The 13,184-nt window shown below is 31.9% G+C and overlaps 1 protein-coding gene across 1 annotated transcript in view; it reads left to right on the top strand.

The window, feature by feature from the left end:
• LOC108757328 (potassium voltage-gated channel subfamily KQT member 1) overlaps nucleotides 1-5,636 on the top strand; it is a 40,595-nt gene extending 34,959 nt beyond the window's left edge. Inside the window, exons 13-14 of the mRNA XM_018501820.1 lie at nucleotides 1,182-1,304; nucleotides 3,556-5,636. Of these exons, the coding sequence (XP_018357322.1) occupies nucleotides 1,182-1,304; nucleotides 3,556-3,657 (225 nt within the window). The 3' untranslated portion in view covers nucleotides 3,658-5,636. The remainder of the gene's footprint in view (nucleotides 1-1,181; nucleotides 1,305-3,555) is intronic.
• The last annotated feature ends 7,548 nt before the right edge of the window (nucleotides 5,637-13,184 follow it).

The raw sequence follows: 13,184 nt of genomic DNA on the forward strand, positions 1-13,184 counted from the left end.
TAGCATATATATGTATATATGCTATAATCTGTTATACATTTGTACATCAAGAGGTGCAGTGCAAACCTTATCTTTCTAAAAATAAAATAAAATAAACTTAAATTATAATAAATCATTTTTGCTGGTATTTCGTTGTGCTTTCATGGTGCTCATTTGAAATTAATTTCCGCTGATATCTTTTTGTCGTTTTTCGTATGTGCGTAACGATTTAACATAAAACTTCAAAGAAAAATTTGTGATTTTAAACAATTCGGTATATCATATATTGACAATTTTATTTAATGTGTTTATTTAATGTGACATATTCATTAATTAATATTAAATTACATTAAATGATGTTAATTTATTTGCAAAATTGTTTTCAAATATCGTTCAACAATTGCCGCAGGGAAAAAATGACGACTTTAAAATGCCTGCAAAAACAAAACGTCAATCACGGTAGACTCAATTTCTGTGAGCATACGGTCTTTTGTTTGCCGAAGAAACTTCAGTACTTTGCGACGAGCGAATATAAAGTTCCATTATATGTATATCGAGGAGATCGATAATATCCTCCGGTGTTTCGCAGCGAGTCCTGCTAACGGAATTTTTAACTGCTGATTTAATTGCAACCGATGCTCGTTTGCGCATTATTTAATTACAGCACCGTGTTAATTTCGATCTTGAAATGCCGCCTTTTGCGTCTCACTTTGCTGCGTCTATATCGCAATGTCTGTTTCATGTTGCAAGAATTGCGGTAATTCACGAACTCGCTCTTAATCACAAAATTGCATTAAATCACAGAAACACAGAAAAAAAATTAATTGGGTAATACAGCAAACCTATAACTTACTGCTCGAATTCCACATTTATAGTTAAGAAGATTTGATGGTTTAATAAATCGCTAATGTTATTCAGCCATCAACTTTGCTACTTTACCATCGAAAATTGACTGTCTGTATATTACGACTGTCGTAGATTTGCTGAATCAATGAAGTTTTCAGCTGTTTTTTTTTTCCGTGAACAGGAAACAAGAGGCTAAAGGACGAAGGTGTAAAGCAATATTAATTAACAATATGAAATATTAATAGCGAATAATGATTTTTTTTTTTTCACGTCTACGCCGCTCGATCACCGCATTTTTCGGCGTAGCCTGGGAGTAAAATTACGGGCGGTTGATTGCACGTTCGATTTGTCCGCAGGAGTTGCAGAGGAGATTGGATCAGACCCTGGGTAAACCGGGGAGCTACCTGGCGGGAATCGACCGGGCAGGCAACGTAAAACCCATGACGATTGGTGCGCGTTTATATCGAGTGGAGCAGCAGGTGCGTCTTTCGCTTTAATTACCGTAATGTTTCTTTTATGAATATTTAACTGTCCTACTTCCTCAACGCATAGTTTAACCCGTGTGTGAATCTATCTTCATATTTGCGGAGAGAGAATGTATAATTGAATAACCTACTTTCAAATCCATATTTTCCAAAAATTACATTTACGAGTTTATTATGAGCTTTTCACGGCTCTATGAACATAAAAACAAGCAAATAATACAGTTAAAAAAAAGTTTCAAAGAAAAAAGGAATTACAATTTACAGTTCTTTTAATGTTTAATATAAATTTAATCGTTGAAACATTGCAAGTTTTAAGAAGTTTGTAATCAAAACTGTAAGAAAGAAATAAAACCTTTTCTTAACATAATTTTTTACTAAAGGCAAGCGACATACCAGAAAGGATTTATTCCTTTCGAAATTAAGTATATTATTAAAACTTTCAATCTTCGAAAGAAATCCATTGTGAAGATTGGAATTAATAACATTTTCGCGATCAATATTGAGTTTATCACACAAAGATTTTGAATTAAGCCATTTCATGACCATGGATAATTTATTGAATATTTGATTCCATTATGTGATATCGTTAATCTCTAATTTTGTACCTGTATTGAATAACTGAATTTAAAAAAAAAATTGTATATTCTTGGTATCAATTTTATCATATTGAAATTGTTGAGTTTACATTAAATTTGTATTCAGCGACTTGAAAATTCTTCTTAAGTTTGAATAAATGATAGGAAAATGTTCGTATCTATATTTCTCAATAGTTTAATTGTCACTTTTTTTTGCTAATTTATTAATCTTTATCTTCACAACTTATTTCGAGAATTGAAACATTTTCTAATAATATATTGTATTTAACTTTGTTAAAATAAAATAAAATCTTTTTAACACGTCGTAATCGTAACATAATGAAATATACTAAAATGGTCTTTTTCAACTTCAATTTTAAACTTTTTAAAACTGAAATGCAATTTTGAAGATTAAAATTATATTTTGTTAAATAGTACAGAAAGTATTCATAATAAATCTCTTTCTTGAATTTCGAAATGAATTATTTTTCGTTAAACTGTGTAATGTTTAAACTACAGATTTAGAATTGCAAATCAGCTTATTGATTTTCACGAGGTCACAATAGAATTATATTCACGTAATATATATTTGCATAATTTTTATCAAATCATTTTTAAAATTTTTAATTGGTCCTTATTCTCTCATAGAAAATTTGCATACGATACGTATTTTACCTTATTAATTATTCTGTCAATTCATAGATTTCTCTAACTTAAAAGCTAAAAATGTACAAATGGTGAAAAATACGAATGGGATAACGTTCGCTATGCTAATTCTCGTACAAGAAAAACTAATGGAATTAATTACTTAAAAAAAAATATCATATATAATAATATAATTTTATTGAAAGTATATTAATAAAAATTGTGTTATATATTTATTAAATAATTCTAAATTTTTCCCCACAATTATGTGTTGAAAATAGATGTATTCAGAATTTTTTTGAGTGGGGAGAGGAAGGGGGAAAGATGAAGATTTATCAACTTTGTTATCATATGTATAAATAGGAATTTGTTGCGCTGAATGAATTGTTTTTGAATACTTTAGAACTTTGAATGTCTTCTTCTTCTTTTGAATGAGAAGATAGATTTTGTAAATTATAACTTTTACTTTTTTTTCTTGAAGAAATTATAGGCAAAATATAGTTATTAAAAATGAAATATGTAATTGTAAATGGAGTACTCATTAATATTTTAGCGCATATTCTCTTCTTTTTATTTAAAAACCTTGCGATAATTTTCTTTATACATATATCGGAGGTTCTATTACAACTAACGGAAGTTCCAAAAATTATTTATATAGTTATAATAGGGAGAAAAATATTTGTATTAAAAAGAAAAATATTATAATGACAACAATAAATTTACTGTGAGTTAAAAATTAAGTTGTATTTTTTCGTGATAAAAAATGAAAAAACGCAAAAATTTCGATGGAGGGATTGCAACCTCCCTTCTTTCCTAATGACACCTCTATGTGATAGAAGAGAAGACATAAAAAATTCATTCTCTTATGATTTATTTTAAAACGTTCTGATTTGCCTGAATAAAAATACCTGGAGATCAAAGATTTTTTTCATTATTTTTTAATAGACATTTCGCATAAATCGAAGCGTAAATTTTCTTTTGACGTGAACTTTCAAATGTATCGGTATGAAATTTTCTGCTTGCAGCTATCTGTGATGGACAAAAAACTGGATCAGTTGGTGCATGTGTTAAATGCGGTAGCGCAGAAGCAGCAGATACCTCTGCGGAGTATAGAGGATGATGTGTAACAGAGAGCCCCCGGCGAACTCGTGCAATCAGTTTTACGATCACCCGCGATTCCACGGATCCTGCCTCGCGTTACCATAACTAAAGTGACGCCAAATATGTTCAGCGAAGGCTCTTAACAAAGGAGATGGCACGCGCTCGATAATGCTGTCCCGAGCATGTCTGGAAAGTACAAATATTATAGCGAACGCTATTCGATTCCATTTGATTCTCGAGAGACTACAATCGAAAGACTGTGACATCGAAGAGATCGCTATTAGTATTGGCAACTCTGGCGATCTTTGTAATTCCATCGTGGCCACAGAGGTCCATTCTTTGCTTATTCTCGATCTTATAACTCGATGGAATTATGATCGTCGTCATCACTGCCATCGCTATCATGTCATTAGGGGGAGAACGATATCTTCTTCAGAGAAATACGTTATCAGAATTGAGGCTGAGAGGAGTCCTCAAACGTAAACGCAAACGACGAAGTCAAACGCACAGGATGGATAATCGAATTAATGATGAACGAATCAGGCGCTGAGCTAAGGCATAGAAACCGTAGATTACGGTTGCTGTACGCATGATGATATTTCTCTAAACGGAAACGAAAGTATCACGTGGTAATCGTGCGATTATCAAAGAAAGAGTGCGAAGAAATATATTATTCAATGACGGTATAAAAATTGATTTTGTCAAAAAGAACAAAAAAAAAATCTCGATTCTGTTCCACCTTTTCAGTTCGCCGAAAGAATGGGTAAACAGCCAATGGGAACATCACTCGGGCCAACTAGAAGTAATAAGGAGAAACAATAAACAACATTGAACTTCCTAGAACAAATTTTAATTAAACTCGTAGACTGTCGATCGTTCTGCCGATCGGCTGACCGTCAAGCGGTGGAACCACTTCTCGGTCCCAAAGCGATTCCAACGGTTCTGCAGGGTTTACAATTTTGAATTGTGGTTCCATTTTGTTTTCAATTCCCGGCATGGAAGTCCCGCAAAAGTAGAGAACCGTGGCTCGCGGAGTGTTTCCAGTTTCGATTCCGCGAGCGCGAGCTCTCTCGATTCATATCTCGATTTAATTCTTTGGCCTAGCACAAATATAGATATTTCGAGATAAGCCCGCTTCAAATACGCATGTACGAATTTTCCATCTTCTTTTCTTTTTTTATAACATTTCCCGATCGCACTTGCCTACAGCGCTTGTTCCTGAAGAGCAATACGTCTACGTAGAATTTAGATGCTCCGTACTAGAGAATTCGCGATATGCAATATATATCTGTAATATTAGTCTTCGATACACGCGTGAGTTCTGCGAAAAATATTTTAACGAATTATTAAGGCTTACGCCACGAGAACGGATGAGTGAAAAGAAAGTGTATATATCGTGTGGAGACGTGTCACTCTTATATACAAATACAATTTATATTTTGTACGTACGTTACTTAGGAAATATTTTAAGACGGAGATGTGCATTACGATCTTGAATCCCGCGCGCGACTTGCAACGTTACAAAACTTTCTTATTTAGGATCAAAGCCGCGGATTGCGACGCGGCACGGAACTCTCATAGCCGTTTCCTCTAATGTAGATTGACTTTAATCTTGGTACAGTTTAATTTCCATCTTTTTCTAATTTTTAAAACTAGAAAAAATGTAGAGTAAGTTGAATCGAGATTGAAGTTAATTTATAATGTCGGAAACAGGCATTAGAGACGAGCAATCTAACAACTTTTCATTAAATTAGATTAATCGAACGATTCGAGAAAGTACGAATGACGATTGAACCATACATTGAAGGATAGTCACAGTTCTTATAATTTCCCGACTGCCAAAATTAGATCTAAATGAGACGAGCAATACAACATTAATAAGTTCAGATAGGCGGATTCGTGTCGCCTCGCGATTCGCAGTTTTGGGTCGATCGATTATCGGCCAGTCTTTCGTGGGTGGAAAATTCTTTACCAGGCGGATCTATCGCACTTTGTATATCTATCATCTCTTATATACATATTATTGTGTGTGTATGTGTATATATATATATATACAATGAGGATAGATTTAGCAATTTCTTAAATTAAGCAGCTTCTAAGATTCTATTTTTAATCACACAGAGAGACATATTATATGTATACATATACATTATATATATACATTATACATACATATATAAATATATATATATATATATATATATATATATAGGTGTAGGGTCCAAAATTATACACATTTTACAAGACTTTCTCGTGAACCAAAACACCACACTTTACTGCTGCAATGGATGTAGTGCTTGATTCAAGCCGATCAATTCGTTGCATCAGCGGACTGTATATATACATCGCCGATCGAGCACACACTCGATATTACATGTATTGTGTGTCTACTTCGTTTTACGCGCATGAACAAAGTTACAACTGCAGGTCTCTACACTTATTTTTATAATATTTTTTTGTACCGTACCAATTTTTTCCGTATTTTTTCATGTTGAATATACATATATGTGTATATAAGAATTGTACACAATAATTTATTGTTTATTCGTACGTCAAATGCTCAATTGTTCTTGAATCAAGCACAACTTCTATCGATTATGATAAAATGGTAGTCAAGAGTCAGTAGTTTGAGAAAATGAAATTTAATGATTATATCCTCTGGGACAGGTATCTCTTAAAAAATAAACAATATTTTTAAACTTTCTCTTTTCTCGACCAAATCACGCGTGTTGCCGACTTCTAGTTTTCGACAAGCATAATGAATACTCAAGAAACCCTCCGATTTTGATAATACATTAACATTAAATAATGAGCACACTTTTGACAATTTTACATGGCGTTCTATGTAACCCGATCATTTTTTATGAACTGAATCGCGATGAATGGCTTGACTATCAGTTTATTATAAGTGTGTATTTCATCGAAATATATGAAGAAAGTGCACTGGAAGAACGTAAGCAAAATACTCTGTAAAACACGCTTTAGCCTATACGTGCGTACGAGCACACTCTACGGTGCCTCTCACTTAACTTACTCCTTTAACACGATCGAGTAATAAAATTACAATAACGTATAGATCATAAATGATAAATTATATAGATCACGGCAATGCAATGTATAACTCTCGAGGTACGTGATGGTGCAGCGCGACGAAGAATTTTTCATTTATCTGACAATCGTTATGAGTATGTCGAGTAGTTTTAATTTTGTCATCTTCGAATCTCGTAGAGTTGTCAGCTTCTCAATTTTCGTTTTCATTCTTCGTCACGAGTCCATCTTTTTAAGATGGCTTATATAGATAATGGGGAATTCTTTGCACAGCGCGAGTTTAAAGAGATCTGGCGAGTATCAAGAAAAAAAAAAGCACATGCACGATAAACGAAATTTAGAGATACTATACAATCATGAGTAGATAGAGATGATTATTATAGAAGTAGAGACAATCAATAAACGTCATTAATGTGGCGCTATATGAAAATCAAATTTCCTTTTGTGACTTACTGAAAGACATTCTTAATGTATAATAAATTTAGTCAACGAAGTAAAATAAGTTGATGAATTCCGTTTATAGGTATGTAGAGAGATCGGTGATATTCAATGACCTCGCGCTCTAAGCACATCATTATTTTATTATATAAAATTATTATTCCGGCAATATGTTATTGTGCTGGTTCGTTGTTGCTCATATAACTGGGAAACCGATAATGTATGTATAAATAGAAAATGTAGACAAATTTTTTTTTTTACAAAATTCTATTGTATTTTTCTGATTTATTTTTGTATGCGCGCGCGCGCGCGCGCGTGCAGAATGTCTCTCTTTCCAGTTGTAACAGCAATAATTCTCTAATTACTTTGTATAAAATATATTTTTGTTGACGATGCTCAAATATGTTAATTAAGTATTTTATTTTTTATTTTAAACTTAGAGGAAGGATTATTAATTTTTTATTTTATGAAAGTTATAATTAAAGCTTTTGCCTTTTTAAAAGCCTTTAGTTTTATGATTTATTTAAATATGATTGAATTATTATTGACCAAAGACGTTAATTGTATCCTTTCTTCTTCGGGAATTGTGATAATTTATTATTAAAAAATAAATTGAAAAGGAATATATAATTGTGTAAAAACAAATATATATAGATATCTATAAATATTACATCGTAAATATACTCTAAAGGATCTCAAAATGCAAGTAGTGAATCGGCCAAAAAAAGTATGTAATATAATTTTTATCATTAAACGCATGTATTTACATTATATATAATAAAAAAAAAAAAATACGCAAATCGTGTACACACACAATCGGATTTAGTAGAGATATACGTATATAGAAATTGTTTGAGGCGACAAACTAGACTTATCGCGTATAAATAAGCTCTCTTTTCTTACAATAAATTTAATTGACGCGAATATCAGCATTGAACTAGTAATAACGTAGAGAGTTATATGATCGAACGAGAAGTTCATTACTCTCTCGCGGCTTAAAATGTGATAACACGCAATCTACTCTAGTGGAAAGTTAGAAAATCGTGTCCGAGGGATCGCTTCTCTCCTTCTGCCTAAAAACTTCAGTAAAAAACTTTATAAAATTTCAGTAAAAAAAATCTTCAGATACCTCCGCTCTAGTTTAAACCGACAGGTCGATATATTCTCTTATCGCCGACGTCCAACGGATTAGTCTAATGCAGTCGACACACACATATACACACACATTGCGCTTAACGATATAAATAAAATATATAAAGCAGCACCGCTAACTTCTGCAAACTTCTCGTTTAGAGTTCTAAACGATCGCGAATGGATCTGAACGATCGGCGAATCTTTTCTAAACGCGCGCGTTTTCGTGGATCATGTGCCTACATATATACTAGTATACGCTAGGGCAAAAATGAATTTAGGAGATACATCATCTTCGTTGTACTCCTCTCCTTTTTGATGAAATGTTCTCACAGGTTTTTTCCTCTCGAGTTCCGCCAATCAGCGCTGGATATCTACATACATATTCTTCTACGTGTAAAATATCTATGCTATGATTTTGCGACAGTTGTCGGTAACCTACTAATGTATAAAATAAAAAAAACTTGACACACGTTTGAAACTGCACTATTTTGGCAAGCTCCCGGTTAATAAAATCCGTGATTAAATGGGCGAAGAATAAAATAATGACGTCGTTTCTTAGCTTAGGCTATAATATAATCAGAAGAAAAAAAAAACGTGTTAGAAATAATTCGGATATTCTACGCGTAGTTTATTGAAAATTGACATTTTACACGTAGACGCCCAGCCTGCCGACGCTAGATAGTATAAACGTGTAAAAAGTGGGACCGTATATCTGAAGTTCGTAGCATTCTGTCTATTGTAAACAATTTTCTATGCTCCTTCTAATCGAGCCCGGCCATCATCACGCCGATATTAGACATAAGAATAATCCGTAACATAAATCTGTAGAGCGCGATCGTGCTTTTGACAACTAGAATTTACAATCTCGTGTATATTCACCGTACATATTACATAGAATTTAGCGATTTAAGCGGAATAACTATAGTGAAGATAAATCGTACACGCTCTCGTACGCAGGACGATAACGTCGAATTCTCGTCCACACATGCGATGCGCACTTCTTCATTCGGATGAAATTTTTGTTTTACTTTCCTGTGATTCGAATGCGTATTGAATAACATACAGATAGATAACGAGTAGCGTTACAACTCGAGTATTGTAAGATATTATTATTGGCTGTTAAGGTATTTATTTTAAGCTTCTATATTTAATAAAATATAATTCTCTCGCGCGCGGAGGATATGCTGATTTCTAAAGAATCCAATACCTATGGTACTACAGTATATGTACGAGCGATTTGCGCAAGAAATTATTTGGAAGTGTGCGACGCGTTTCTTTTGCGAATGGCAATCTAAAGTCACTCTCAAAATCTTAGAGGCTTTTTACAATAAGCCATTAGTAGCAGTGACGGATTAAGCATTTTGCCGCCCCTAAGCACCAAAATCTAGCCGCCCCCTTCATTAATTTATAAATTTGATGAAAAAGAAAATTTAAAAAATCATCTACATCCCCGCATTAGCTGGTAAAAATATTCAATAATCCTTAATAAGTGATATAAATATAATACATTTTTAACTGTATATTTAAAATATCGTTTCTGATAAAATATGCTCGGCGTAACTCGTGCAAAAAAACGTGAGATTAAACAAATTAAAAATTTATCTCAATTGTGTGAAAATTATCTGTGTTTTGAAAAATTTACCCCCTCAAATTTACCGCTCTAAGCAAGTGCCTTGTTTGCTTATGCGTTAATCCGTCACTAATTAGTAATAAATTGGAAGTCAAATAGGAACTGATCAATCACGGTTGAATATATGAGAAGAATAATCGAGTATGAATGGTTAATTTCTAGCTTTTAATTTTTGATTTATTACTAATTGCTTATTGCAGAAAGCCTCTGAAAGTTTCGCAACGAAATAATGAGAACGCGTTACCCACTCACTTTTGTATGCATCCATTCTACATGTATAAACTCTTCGCGCAGTTACGATCAAATTTTCAAATTTACAATTAACGACTTACTTGATAAATAAATTTAGTATATGAGATTAACATTCATGATTCATTTTTAAATTCTTAATTTTTACTTAAGAAGATAAATTTGTTGCTGAATAAAAATAATTCTTTGCTGACAAGTGCATTCTACTATTGCACACAGTAAATCTATTACCATTTTGGTAGCATAATAATTTGTAGATATCTATCAAAATTATCTTCAACAAATAAAATTTAATATTCTCGTATTTATTGTTCAATAACTGACAAAACTTATTACATGACTTATTACTTAAAGTACAAATATACAACATCGCTAGTAAACTTCTTTTTCATCGGTATTTATGTACTTTTCTGAATGTAAAATCCGTAATGGATCTTTTTTGTAATAAATTAATTTAAATGATTAAAAACAGAAAATATATTGTTCGTTTATTTTATTAACAAAATTTATTAAAAATAACGTAAAACTGTATGTAGATAATCGCGTATGTAAATACTTCTAAAAATGAAGACGATTGCACATATTATATACAATTAAGAATTTAAATGATAATTACATTGGTTAAGATTAATATAATATTTTCCTCTTTTCCGTTGGAAATTTAAAGATTAAAAATTAATTTACACTTGCAGGCTTCCTGTGGGCTTGTAAAATCCTTCAATACAACAATCAATCTTCTGAGAAATGAATGAGAAACAGAAAGAATAATACTCTCTTTTACTAACATTTAATATGTATTCTCGTAACGTTAATGCTGACGCAAGATGTATATCATGATATACCAACTAAATACAAAATATTAAAAGAAAGATGTATGCGACAGAGTCTCATATATTATAATATTTTTACAATTCGATTAATATCCGACACAATCAATAGTAACTCTTGTAACAGTACTATATGAAAATCTTGCGTAGGTTGTTTTATTAATCGTCCTTACAGCAAAAATAGATAATGGCAAAAATGAGTTGATCCACTATATTTTTGGGTGCTCTTTGAATTTTGCAAGTAAAAACTCTGATGTTTTTTAATAAACTTATCTTTTAATAAAATTTATTGGAATCATTTAAAAAAGTAATTAACAATAATACTTATCATAATTAATATAAATAAGAAAAGTATTAACGATTTCCAAGTATTTCTTAATCATGTTTCTCAATCTGATCTTAAGTAAAAAAAAAAAAAAATATTGCATTAAAATCCGATTCAATTTCCAATGTGCAAGGATTAACGAAAGATAGATAATATTTTGTAAACATTATCAGTGAGGCTTATCACTTCAGTGATTTCGACTGCAATGCACTTTTTTATAAATTACCTTCTCCGATGTAAGATTTGCAATATTATACATTTTTCTTCTTTTTTTAACATCGAAAAATATCACGCGTCCAAAAATGACCTGTGAGACATCAGCGTGCAATGCAACAACGGATGAGATTACGATGGCTCTGATAATATATACGCGTACAACTTTCTGTGGCAAAAATGTTTTGCAAGTGTCCTTCCAATTGTGAATATGGGTAGTGCGCTCTCAAGAGTCTACGACAGTTTTAGATTTAGGCGAGCTTATATACCATTGTACATTACAATAGCCCATTCATGCGACATCGACGGACACGTTTCTACACGAGTAGAAACGTATGTAAAAATGTATAACAGAAACGCAATGAAATGATTTATAGGTGATGCAAATATCTGAATGGACTAAATGTGTCATACATTGTACTGTATACACGCATATGCGTATACATACATAGGCGTACCTAAATCTATATGTATGTATATGTATAATGTGAAACAAGATGCGTACACGCATGTAGATAAACGCTAATATTTTTAAGAATCGCGCGTAATATTCGATCTGTCAAATATTGTACATTTGCGACAGCATTACCTAATTATAAGTATAAAGATATACATAATTATTATTATCAAATATTAGTAAAAGTTGAATATATCATATCTATCTATTCTCTTGAAAATATTTGATGGTTTTTTAATGTCCCAGTTTCTATCTTATTTTATAAATTTAGTTTACTTAAATTATCCAATATTCTTCAAATTTTCTCGTCCTTCTTTCCTCGGAATCCTCTGCCGTACTCAACACTCGCGAAATAAGTTTAATTATGATCGCATTAGTTGCTAAAATACGATGATAATTCAGCCTTTTGTATATTACTTTATTTTATATACTTTGAAAACTATGCGGAAAGCGTAAATTACTATGTTGAATTTATCTTGACGTATAAAGAAATTAATTTTGCATACTCGATTACTTAATAATTTCATTAATTTTTCATGCCATTGAATTGATTCTAATTTTTGATACTTTTCATAATGAATTTGTTACGCAATTACACTTTGTAGACATTGAAATAGAACAAAATAATCGTATATAATATGAAGTAAAATCGAAGCCTGTACATACAGTGCGTTACCCGTTCGAAGTATCCATAGCTACGTAGTTCAAACGCATGTTTAAAGGCACCAATGCCCTATGGATAGGTTTCCAAAAATCCAAAATACAGATACGTTCCAGACTCCCTAATAAAGAGTTTGGACATAACAATTTTAACAAAATCACGCGAAAGAGAAGAACGTATATTCAATATTTTTCCTCTTTCTTTTTACGTTTCAAAAGGAATAAAATTGTTATTTTAAATAAATAAATCGAGAAAGTTCAATTTCGAATTTTAAACATTTAATTATTTAAACACTTGCACCGCGGTAATTTTGAAGTGAGATAGTTCGAGAGACCAAAATGAGTACTTGTCGAATAGAAACATGTAAAAATGGTCATCAAAAAGAAGAATTCGGAAATATATACATTTTTATCGCTCATTTTTATCTTCTCAAGACAGGAAACGTTAATATCCCATACAGCACAGAATTTGCAGCAATATCACTGCAAAATCTCTGCAATATTGCTACAACATGTAATGTTGCTGCAAGGTTTTTGTGCAATTTTGTGCTATAGGGGATTAAAGTGGGAAC

The sequence above is a fragment of the Trachymyrmex septentrionalis genome, unplaced genomic scaffold (assembly GCF_001594115.1).
Source record: "Trachymyrmex septentrionalis isolate Tsep2-gDNA-1 unplaced genomic scaffold, Tsep1.0 scaffold137, whole genome shotgun sequence".
NCBI classification, from domain to species: domain Eukaryota; kingdom Metazoa; phylum Arthropoda; class Insecta; order Hymenoptera; family Formicidae; genus Trachymyrmex; species Trachymyrmex septentrionalis.